This window comes from Equus przewalskii, chromosome 4 (genome assembly GCF_037783145.1).
Source record: "Equus przewalskii isolate Varuska chromosome 4, EquPr2, whole genome shotgun sequence".
Taxonomy (NCBI): domain Eukaryota; kingdom Metazoa; phylum Chordata; class Mammalia; order Perissodactyla; family Equidae; genus Equus; species Equus przewalskii.
In genome coordinates, this window is record NC_091834.1 from 66037262 (window position 1) to 66049559 (window position 12298).

General features: G+C 34.6%; 1 protein-coding gene across 24 annotated transcripts in view; it reads left to right on the forward strand.

Moving 5' to 3' along the window:
* Positions 1-12298, forward strand: part of ANLN (anillin, actin binding protein) — a 132555-nt gene that overhangs the window by 97262 nt on the left and 22995 nt on the right. For 5 of the 24 annotated variants that reach the window (XM_008535991.2, XM_070616240.1, XM_008536010.2 and 2 more), the window contains 13 exons: positions 1869-1979; positions 2713-2951; positions 4194-4339; positions 4625-4772; positions 5408-5543; positions 6364-6546; positions 8096-8222; positions 8862-8910; positions 9002-9058; positions 9680-9718; positions 9986-10007; positions 10932-11044; positions 12240-12293. In XM_008535991.2, coding sequence (XP_008534213.1) covers positions 1869-1979; positions 2713-2951; positions 4194-4339; positions 4625-4772; positions 5408-5543; positions 6364-6546; positions 8096-8222; positions 8862-8910; positions 9002-9058; positions 9680-9718; positions 9986-10007; positions 10932-11044; positions 12240-12293 — 1424 coding nt within the window. The remainder of the gene's footprint in view (positions 1-1868; positions 1980-2712; positions 2952-4193; positions 4340-4624; positions 4773-5407; positions 5544-6363; positions 6547-8095; positions 8223-8861; positions 8911-9001; positions 9059-9679; positions 9719-9985; positions 10008-10931; positions 11045-12239; positions 12294-12298) is intronic. The other 19 variants (XM_008536006.2, XM_070616242.1, XM_008536023.2 and 16 more) reach the window with 6 other exon arrangements.

Genomic DNA, 12298 nt, shown 5'->3' on the forward strand with positions numbered 1-12298 from the left:
CATTGTGATTTTGATTTTCATTTCTGCTATGATTAGTGATGTTGAGCATCTTTTTGTATGTTGTTGGCCGTTTGTATGTCATCTTTGAAGAAATGTCTATTCAAATCCTTTGTGCATTTTTTAATCAGGTTATTTGATTTTTTGTTGTTGAATTGTAGGAATTCTTTATATATTCTGAATATTAACTCTTTATCAGATATAGGTTTTGCAGATATTTTCTCCCATTCCGTAGGTTGCCTTTCCACTCTATTGACTGTCCTTTGATGCACAGAAGTTTTTAAATTTGATGTAGGCCCATTTGTCTACTTTTGCTTCTGTTGCCTGTGCTTCTGGTGTCATACCCAAGCAATCATTGGCAAATCCAAGGTCATGAAACCTTTCCTCTGCTTTCTTCTAGGGGTTTTATATTTGTGAGTCTTACATTTAGGTCTTTAATCCATTTTGAGTTAATTTTTGTATAAGATGTCAGATAAGGGTCCAGCTTTATTCTTTCGCATGTGAATATCCAGTTTTTTTTAACACCATTTGTTGAAGAGACTGTCCTTTTCCCATTGAATCATCTTGGCAGCCTTGTCAAAAATGATTTGACCATGTATGTGAGATTTTCTTTCTGGGCTCTCTACTCTATTCTATTGGCTTATATGTCTGTCTGTATGCAAGTATCATACTGTTTTGATTACTATAGCTTTGTAATATATTTTGAAATCAGGAAATATCAGTCTTATAACTTTGTTCTTTTTCAAAATTATTTTGGAAATCCAGGGTCCCTTGAAGTTCCATATGAAGTTTAGGATAGACTTTACTATTTCTCCAAAAAATACTGTTGAGATTTTGATAGGAATTGCATTGAATCTGTAGATTGTTTTGAGTAGTATTGATATCTTAATAATAAGTCTTCCAATGCATGAACATGGGATGTCATTCCATCTATTTGTGTCTTCTTTAATGTCATTCAGCAATGTTTTGTAGTGTTCAGTGTACAATTCTGTCACCTCCTTGTTTAGATTTATTCCTAAGTATTTTATTCTTTTTGATGCTATTGTAAATGGAATTGTTTTCTTAATTTCCTTTTCAGATTGTTCATTGTTAGTGTATAGAAATGCAACTGGTTTTTGTGTGTTGATTTTATGTCCTGCATCTTTGATGAATTTATCAGTTCTAACAGTTTTTTTGTGAAATCTTTAGAGTTTTCTATATATAAGATCATGTCATTTGTGAACAGAGATAATGTTATTTCTTCTTTCCAAATTTGGATATGTTTTATTTCTTTTTCTTGCCTATTCCTCTGACTAGGACTTCCAAAGCTATGTTGAATAGAAGTGGTGAGAGTGGGCATCCTTGCCTTGTTCCTGATCTTAGAGAAAAAGCTTTCAGTCTTTTGCATTGAGTATAGTGTTAGCTGTGGGCTTTTCATATATGGCCTTTATTATGTTGAGGTAGTTTCCTTCTATTGCTGATTTAAGTGTTTTTGTCGACACTTTTTTTTAAGTGAAAAACAAATTGCAGAACAGCATGTATAGTATGATCACCTTCTAATAAAACAAAATCATATACACATATGTATACGGGGGTGGAGGGACTGGAAGAACCAACAATAACCTGGTAATACTGGTGTCCCCTTTCTCTTAGTGGGGAGGAAGGGACAGATGGGAAAGTTAAGAGAGGACAGGTGTTTTGGGAGATTCTCTACTTTATACATTTCTGGATTTGAAATGCGTAGCTTCATAATCAGAAAAAAAGATACATAAGATTCCTTAATTGAAAAATTCTAGGTTCTTATATACATGTAAATGTAAATATATATAATAAAAATATATATATATAAATATAAATATATATAAATATGACTTTTCTTAAATTTTCTTTAGGTTTCACTGAATGTGAAATGACGAAGTCTAGCCCTTTGAAAATAACATTGTTTCTAGAAGAGAAAAAGTCCTTAAAAGTAACATCAGACCCCAAGGTTGAGCAGCAGATTGGTTAGTTTTTTATTCTTTATTTCTTATTAACTCTAGACACACTATAGGAAATAATATATTGGTAGAAGCACATATTCAAATATGCAGTGTTCTGTATTTCAAAATGTCTTGTGGTTTTATAATACTCTTATTTTTAAAGGACGAAATACTCCAGCTTCCACAAAGATATAGTACTGTTAACAGTTATCCTTAGGTCACAGACCCCTGTGAAAATCTGATTAAGGCTATCACTCCACTTTCACAGGGAAAGGAAATGTGCTGCCCTTCCACTCTCTGCATATACTATTTGAGGAATTAGTGGCCCTTGAAGCTTATTTGTGAACCCTGCCCTAAATGATGTTAATATTTAACATCATTATTATTGACTGCCTTGTGAAAAGGCAGCTCCCAACAACAGAAAAAGAGTTATTTGAAAGAACGTTTTTTGTAAGTCTGAAGCTTTGGGCTATTAGCCTGCAGTTTGAGTTCTTAATATTCTTTCTTAAACCCAAAGCATTGAATCAGCTTTTGATAGTTCCAACCTTCATTGCTTAGAAAGTGTTACTGGAACTTTGAAAATTATTTTGATTTCATGTATTAGTAATATATGATTATGTTTTTGTTTAGGAGATGCTTTTTCTTGAGCTTTTTTTCCAATTTACTTAGTAAGCATATGAATGTTAGATCTTCTCTGCTATCCCTTTAATTCTTAAAGGTCTGAATCACAGTATTCACCTGTTGAAATATTTTTCAGAAGTGGTACGTGAAATTGAGATGAATGTGGATGATGATGATGATATCAATAGTTCAAAAGTAATTAATGACATCTTCAGTGATGTCCTAGAGGAAGGTGAACTAGAAGTGGAAAAGAGACAAGAGGAGATGGATCAAGCAGAAGCAGAAAGCAGTGAAGAACAGGAGGATGCACTGAATATCTCCTCAATGTCTTTACTTGCTCCGTTAGCACAGACAGTTGGTGTGGTAAGTCCAGAGGTAAGAAAAGACTAAATGTAAACAGACCCAGGACATAAAGGAACTAAATAGTATTGGGATCTCCTTTTGTTTTAGTTGGTACATGGGGATTTGGCACTCTGTAGCCAGAGAGATTTTGCAAACCTGATGTTAATTCTCTTAAAAGAGAGCTTAAAACTCGTTAGTGGTTTCCTGTTGACCTTAGATAAAATCCAACCTCTCACATGGCTTAAAAGGCCAGACATTTGGGCTCAAATCCCAGCTCTGCCATTTACTGATGTTTATTGATTAGGTTATTTAACTTCTTTGCCACAGTTCCCTCATCTGTTAAATGAGATTAAAAATAGTACCTATATTGGGCCGACCTTGTGACGCAGCAGTTAAGTTTGCACGTTCCACTTCTCGGCGGCCCGGGGTTCTCAGGTTCAGATCCTGGGTGCAGACATGGCACCGCTTGGCAAAAGCCATGCTGTGGTAGGCGTCCCACATATAAAGAGGAAGAAGATGGGCATGGATGTTAGCTCAGGGCCAGTCTTCCTCAGCAAAAGGAGGAGGATTGGCATTAGTTAGCTCAGGGCTAATCTTCCTCAAAAAAAAGTACCTATACCATGGGGTTGATGTGCATATTAAATCATATTAGTATACTAGTATTTAGCACCAGACAGATAACTAATATTTATTGAGAGCTAACTACTGTTATTAGCTATCACCCTAAATTCAATAACTGTGGCTTTGTTTGGAAATTGATTTGATAAGAAATTTTTTTTTTTTTTTAAAGATTGGCATCTGAGCTAACAACTGTTGCCAATTTCTTTTTTTTTCTGCTTTATCTCCCCCAATGCCCCTAGTACATAATTGTGTGTGTGTATATATATATTTTCTTTTTAGCTGTGGGTCCGTCTAGGTGTGGTATGTGGGACACCACCTCAGCATGGCCTGATGAGCTGTGCCATGTCCGCGCCCAGGATCCAAACCAGTGAAACCCTGGACCACCGAAGCGGAGCACACGAACTTAACCATTCGGCCTTGAGGCGGCCTCAGAAATATTTTTAGAAAGTGCTGCATGTGTAGATTTCAGCTGTCTTTGAACTTTTATTTGTTCATTTACTTTCTATGAATTTATTTTAGATTCCTTTGTTTTTGTGATGAATCAGTTGATTTATTGGATGTTTATTTCCTAGTAATAGAGAAGAATTCATCAGAATTATCATTTAGGATCAGTCATCCATGCAATCTACTAATATCTGACATGCTTCCCTGCAGAGTTTAGCTTCCTCACCTAGACTGGAATTGAAAGATGCCAGCATAAGTGATGAAAGCCCAAAGCCAGGAAAATTCCAAAGAACCCGTGTCCCTCGAGCTGAGTCTGGAGATAGCATTGGTTCTGAAGATCGTGATCTTCCGTATAGGTAAGGACATTTTTAGAAGGCATTCACTCACAAAGCCTCATGGTTTAGATTGACCTAACAAGTTGTGTTATTTATAATTATATTGTTGTTAATAATTAATCTGTGTAAAACTTTGGAATAACTTTTGTCAGCCTCTCTTTCACCCAATGGCATTTTCCATTCTGGTGAAGTGTTCAATTCCCGATACGTTTCAATATCAATATCAAATTCTGCTGATGTGTTCAATAGAGGAGAGTGCTTAGTGTGTTGCTGGATTTCTAATAGAGTATAACTTATTTCCTGAAGCATTGATGCATATAGATCTCAAAGATTCAAAGAAACAGAGCGTCCTTCAATAAAGCAGGTGATTGTTCGGAAGGAAGATGTTTCTTCAAAATTGGATGAAAAGAAGAATGCCTTTTCTTGTCAAGTTAATATCAAACAGAAAATGCAGGTATGAACTTATGTGGAAAGGATTCTGGATTTAAAACGTTTCGTGCATGAGACTGAGCTCCTTGAGGGCAAGGGCCCAGCCTTATTCACCTCTGCACCGAGTGACTAGAACGCTGTCTGACTCGCTTGGGCTCAGTAAATTGCTCTTGAATTCAGTTTAACTTGAGAAAGTTCATCTTAATTGGAAAAGTTGGAAGCTTGTTTGATGTTGCTGAAATATTTATTTTTAAACGTTTGTCGTAAGTATCCTTAAAGTTTAACTATAAATTAGATGATGGTGAAATGTGAAATTTATTTTACTCTTAGAGGTTCTTTTACACTAAGGAGAGCATTTAAAAAATTGCAACATACATGTAATTGAAATAAAATGAATCAGATAATTTCTAAATCCCTACTTTGTTGGACATAGCCCCAATTATGTATGAATTGAAAGTCTTTTCCTATGGAATAATGTTTATAGTTTAATTATTATATCATGTTAAACATTTTTTGTGCATAGTCTAGAAACTTGAACAGTGAAACTGTAACATTTTGATTTTACTCCCTGGAAATTTTGGAAATTATCCACTTGGATTAGTTAAGCAAAGATGGTGATTAGAAATGTGACTGTTTTTCTCCTTTCGTTGGTTTCACTAGGAACTCAATAATGAAATAAATTTGCAGCAGACAGTGATCTATCAAGCTAGCCAGGCTCTTAACTGTTGTGTTGATGAAGAGCATGGAAAAGGGTCACTAGAAGAAGCTGAAGCGGAAAGACTTCTTCTAATTGCAAGTATGTGTGATGTACCTGAAACAATTCCAACACAATTTCAAACCAGGAAAACCTCTTTTTGTCTAGTATATTTAGAAACCTTTAATTTTAGAGAAAGGGCTTTTTCTTGTAATCTGTTTCAGTTGGTCTATTTTTTGTTTCTTTTTTTTTTTTTTAGTGTTTTTTTCTCCAAGTATGTTTTATTTATTTATTTTTACAGATTTTATTTTTTTCCTTTTTCTCCCCAAAGCCCCCCCGGTACATAGTTGTGTATTTTTAGTTGTGGCTCCTTCTAGTTGTGGCATGTGGGATGCCACCTCAGCATGACTTGTTGAGCAGTGCCATGTCTGTGCGCCCAGGATCCAAACTGGCGAAACCCTGGGCCACCGAAGCGGAGCGCAGGAACTCAACCATTCGGCCACGGGGCCGGCCCCTATTTTTTGTTTCTTATACTTACAAGATTTGTGAAAATGCTACATGTAAAATAAGACATATTTTACCTGAGAAAGTGAAAGATAGGAAATGCATTTGAAGAAATGTAGTTGTGAAGAGTATGCCAAGAATGGATATATGGATATATTTATATATATACAAACGTGCACTCTATCTCTGTACCTATTTATTTATGTATAGCTAAAAAAGTCTGTGAGTTTTATTGTGTGTGTATGTGTGGTGATGAATGACAAACTGCCTATCACCTGTCTGTATAAAGAAAGAGTTACTCATTTCATCTTTGTTCTCATGTACAATTGCCACATCAGTGCATTTTGTTGAATTGGTCTCATTTAGAAAGAGTTTCAATTTTAGTATTTGAAATAATAACTTGCATATTTTCACATAGCTGAGAAGAGAACACTTTTGATTGATGAGTTGAATAAATTGAAGAGCGAAGGGCCTCAGAGGAAGAATAAGGCTGGTCCTATATCCCAAAGTGAATTTGTCCCATCCAAAGGATCTGTTACTTTGTCAGAAATCCGCTTGCCTCTAAAAGCAGATTTTGTCTGCGGTACGGTTCAGAAACCAGGTATGGTCATTTTTATTTGTATCACTTCTAGATCATAAATGGGAACAAGTAGAGCGTGGATAAAGATGCAGAGTTTGTACCTTGGGTCTTTAGTTCCTTTTATGAGGATATGTGTATAAAAATAACCAGGGGAAAATGTCATATATGGGCTACTGATCCACACAGTAACAAACATGGCTCTAACTGAAAGTAAGGCTCGTTAAACACAACTTTGAACGTAACATATTTTCCTAAGATTAGTTATCCTGATAGTGCAGATCATTCGACTTTCATTAATTAATTTTATTGTGGAAAGTATTGGGACATCTAAAATAACTTATTTTGCTTTATTTTATTTAAAATTCACCCCATTATAGGGGCCAGCCTGGTGGAGTAGCAGTTAAGTGTGCACGTTCCGCTTCGGCAGCCTGGGGTTTGCCAGTTCGAATCCCGGGTGCGGACATGGCATCGCTTGGCATGCCATGCTGTGGCAGGCGTCCCACATATAAAGTAGAGGAAGATGGGCACAGATGTTAGCTCAGGGCCAGTCTTCCTCAGCAAAAAGAGGAGGATTGGCAGCAGTTAGCTTAGGGCTAATCTTCCTCAAAAAAACAAATAAATAAATAAAATTCACCCCATTATAAAAATTTGTTCTGTAAATCCTGAATTACTGGTTGTGGGAGTGAAGAACACCACAGTGTGGATACTTCTATTGAAATTTTATTCCCTTTACCTCTCTACATTGAATAAGTAAACTTTTCTAAACTATATATTCTACTAAAAATCGTGTATAGGCAAAGTAGATAAAGGAGAATATGGCACCAGGGTCTGAAACCAGGGCAAGGTAATTATAGCAAACTTAATAAAATTACGTTTTATTAAAGTTTGGATTTTTTTAAGCTTCCTTTAATTTTTTTGTGTGAAACATTCTCTTTGAGGGAAAGGAGGGCTAGACATGAGTGAGGAATGAATTTGAGGTACAGGGAAAGTAAAGAATGAGGATCTTTAAAAGTTTAAGCATTGTTGTAGGAATGAGGTGACGTAAGTCCTAATTGTTTCTGTGTTCCGAATTTGGTAGGGTCTGGGCAGAAATCTTTTGGCTATTTAGTATGCACTTTGAGGTATATGGTTATTTAATGACAAATAGTGAAGAAATACTTCATGTTTTTATTCCAATTTACTTCTGAGCGACTTTCACAAAAATATAATATTTTAATTTCAGTTTTGAAATAACAAGCCATAATTTACCCTTTTGAAGTATATACTATTAGCTAAAGAATTAGGGGTTAATAGGTAAAATTTGCAGTCAGCAGAAATTGAGGGATGTGGAGTGAAGTTATTTCAATTTACATAGTAGGAATAGACCTTAATGGTGCTTGTTCCAGGATTATGACTGTCTGCTTGTGTCTTGCTTATCTTTTTGTGTCTGGAAAGTTCACTTTAGAAATTTTTAAATAAGATTTATATAAATCAATTGCAGTATTACCTTATTTCTTTGGTCTTCCAGAATGCTGATTATCTAAATCTGATTTTGCTCATGCTTATTATGTAATGTGATTACTTCTTGCAGATGCAGCAAATTACTATTTCTTAATTATACTAAAAGCAGGAGCTGAAAATATAGTAGCCACACCATTAGCAAGTACTTCAAATTCTCTTAATGGGGATGCCCTGACATTCACTACTACATTTACTCTGTAAGTAAATTAGGTTTTTGGTGGTTCAAACACATTTTTCTTTTAATAGAGTTAATACAGTCTAAGCATACAGGTGGCATTTATGATCTTTGAAATGGAGTATGTTCATTCTTTTTATACGGGCAAATAACTCAGTTTTTAATTTATTGGTTTAACTCTTTTATGTTTCCGATCTTTTCTTTTATTGAGGAACACATTTCTCCCATGTGACTACAGGTATTTAATGTTGTGAAGTGTTAAAAAATATATATATATATATATGAAATCTGGACCATAATTTTTTTATATGCTTTAAATCTCACAATATACTTATATTCAGTCTCAATAAAAGACATTTATATTCAGTGTCACAGATTTATTTTGAAACTAGAGTCAAAATCCAGTTTGAAGAAAAATTACTTTTATTATTGAAGATCCTGAGTTGTAAAATACTAAAGAAAATATTTGACTTTTATTATAGGAAAAAATTAACTTCTTCCCAATTTTTGTATTCTTTAATGGTTTATAACCACATATTGAGTTTAGTTAAAAACACAGAGAATTTCTTTATTCTCAGGGTCTTGTAACAGTATTTGTGGTATCATTTTTAATGGCATAACCTGATATTATTTTCATAGTTTTAATGCTTTATTTTTCCAGACAAGATGTGTCCAATGACTTTGAAATAAATATTGAAGTTTACAGCTTGGTAAGCAGTTAAAGCTTTATAAACTAGCTAATAGTATATTTTTCTTAAAAATCAGATTTTAAGCTAATTATGCTTTGGTTTTTGCGTGTAGGTGCAAAAGAAAGAACCCGCAGGCCCTGATAAGAAGAAAAAGGCATACAAGTCCAAGGTGAGAATGAAAGAAACCCAGTGAAAATGTTATAATCTCAAATAATAGATATCACAGCAGTTTTAATTTATGTACAATTTTTGATGATTATCAAGTTTTTGGATCATTTTTATTCCCCAAATTTCTAGCTACTGTATTTAACAGGTATGAATACTGAAAGTAATCTTAGAGTAATTGTGATCCTAAGTATAAGATACTGATACTCTCAGGCTCAATAGTTCTCTCTATATTTGCTTGACAGCTAACTTTTATTACCGCTTTAAACTTTTCTCAAATCTTTCCTCTGAACTCTCATCTCACTAATGCCTCTAAACCAGTACTTTGGAATGATGTGGCTGCTGTGCAGGCAGGCGTAAGGAATAGAACCTCTAGCATGTCTTCCGTCCTTCCTTGTCTTTGCCCTTTTGGTGTTTTTCTATGTCATCATTTAAAAGAATTTTATTTAGCTTTAGCAAAAAAGGAATGTCAGTATGGGTAAAGCCTTAATAAAGGACTCAAGTATAATATATTCATAATTAAGAATTATATTCTATGTGGGAGTATCTCAAGGTTGGTTAGTTTTAGTTTTAAGCTCTGGATCATAATGTTTGATAGGAATTATATTGTTATCTTTTCTTCTAGGCTATTACTCCAAAGCGACTTCTCACATCTATAACCACGGTAAGTAGAAATTTTAAAAAACTGAGCTTCCTTGAGAAATCTTCGTTTTACACATATAATTGTAAATTGGTTAACCATTTATAAACTCTCAGCACTTTGGAAATCTTTAAAATATACCAGTGTGGGGGGATCTCTGATATTTACACAGGAAAAAGTAATGTTTTCTGAAATGTAGTCCTTACAGTGTTAAAGAGTTTTGTATTTAATATTTAAATCTTTATATCAAATAAAATAACTTATGTTTCTTCTTCACACCTTTTTTTTTAGAAAAGCAGTGTTTATTCTTCAGGTGAGTGGATCTTGAACTATTTGAAACACTAGAGTAAGGAAGAGAACTAATTAATTGCATACTTACACATATGACCATCTTGATTCATGAGTGTCTACCTGAGTCTCCTTTGAATAGTATTTTCTATATGTCCCTTAGTAACATATAAGATTACTGGCCAGAGTAGCATGCTGTCTGGTTGCATCTTTGTCAGATACCACCACAGGCTACCAGGCGTCACAGTCTCCAGCTCTGGCAGGCAGTACACGTGTGATACCTCGCCCCTGACAACTGCAGCAGGCAGCATTACTCTTCCCCCAGCTTCTCTTGCTCTGTAGGTTTGTTTTGTGCTATCCACACTGCGGAGTTTACTTGTTTTAACTTTACTGATCATGACTTGTGTTGTATCATGTCAGAAAAGGATCTTTCTAGTTCACTGGGAACTGAGGTACCAGTAAGCCAGGAACGCCCTTTTCTAGAATGGCTTTAGGCCTAAATTTTCCAAAGTGGATTAGGATTGAGCTGGTTTCACTCACTTCCTTTGGGCTTTTGGTCTCTTCTTGGCACAAGAGAGTAACTAAGAAACACTGTGCAAATATAGTCTCTGCTGCTAATTATGTCATCCTAGACTGTAGCAATGAAGTCTTTTCATATGTCTTATAGGAAAATTGCTTTTTATGTATGTATTTTTAGGTTCTGTGTCTTTAAAAACGTCATCGCAAATGTTAGAGTGCCTGTGCCTCGCTTAAGTTAAATATAAAATACTTAACAGTTTTCTTTCATTAGGAAATCTGTTGATTTATTTTCCCCCATATTTAGAGATGGAGGAAAATGAAGCCGTTTTCTCTGTGGCAATTTAATTTCATTCTATTGGAGTGGGTGAGGAATTGTTATTTACACTTATGAGAGTCACTCTGGACTAAACTTCATTTCCTTTTTCTTTAGTTATGGCGAGTCCAGGCGGTCTCAGTGCTGTGCGTACCAGCAACTTTGCCCTGGTTGGATCTTACACGCTGTCATTGTCTTCAATAGGAAACACTAAATTCGCTCTGGACAAGGTAATCCAAATTTATTTATTTATAGAGAAATTTGGTCAATGGAAATTCCCCAGTACTTTCAAGTATTTGAAATCTTTGACTGAAAATGTATGTTCTTAGAGTTGTACATTTAGCTAGGCATGAGTGTACCTACATGATAAATTTTTTGGTGTTGGAAGTATTTTCCCCTTCTATCTTAGTAGTTAAATCTTCAAAGTAATATATACTGGTTCATTCTAAATATCAGTTCTGACTCAAGAAGTATTACTTCTTGCATGTAGATGTTAAGCTTACAGTTTTAAACGTAGTCTCTTGTCCATTTGAACTGATATTTTGAAATGAATAATATTTTATAGATTTAATTTTGACAACATAGGATAAGATGGGTTAATTTCTTAGAAAAGTCCTCATGAATATAAGGGATTTCCTTCCCTTTCTTTTCCTCCCCAAATTTAAAGCTTCAAAATTCATATTTGCATAATATGACTATTGAGTACTTTTCCACCATAATGTGATACGATTAAACATTTAACAGCTAACAGAACCATTTTAAGGAGTGAGAGAACTAGAGGCAAAATTTAGTCCTTGGGTTGACTCCTGCTGTATACAGAGGTATTTAAAAATATTATGAGATTTCTATAATCAGAATATAGAGGTGATGGAATAAAAATTAAGAGGTCTGGTTTCTAGTGTTTGCCCTATTACTAATTTCCTCTTCAACATTGAGCACAGTCACTTCATTTCTCTGGAGTCTTGCTTTCTGAGTATAGAATACAGTCATGTGCTGCATAATGAAGTTTCCATCAATGACGGACCACATATGCAATGGTGGTCCCATAAAATCAGTACTGTGTAGCCTAGGTGTGTAGTAGGCTCTACTACCTAGGTTTCTGTAAGTACACTCTGTGATGTTCACACAACGATGAAATCCCCTCACGACGCATTTCTCAGAACATATCCCTGTCTTTAAGAGACACATGACCGTATTAGGTTACATGAAAACAATCTAACTTTAAAATTCTATGAACCATCTTTCTTTTAGGTAGACAAAAAATAAACTATATTTGAAATTTTGATTATTGTTAATGCATAAATGTATTTTAACATGTTAATTTAAAAAAATCCATGTAACTTTTTATTTAGTAATTCAGCTAGTTTAACAAGTTGAGTGATCCTGGGTCTTTTTTCTTTTTGTCTTTTATTTTGTTTGTTTTAGATAAATTATGATGTAAAAGAGCGAGAGCTACTGGGCTATATGTTCCAGGAAAAGGTGGC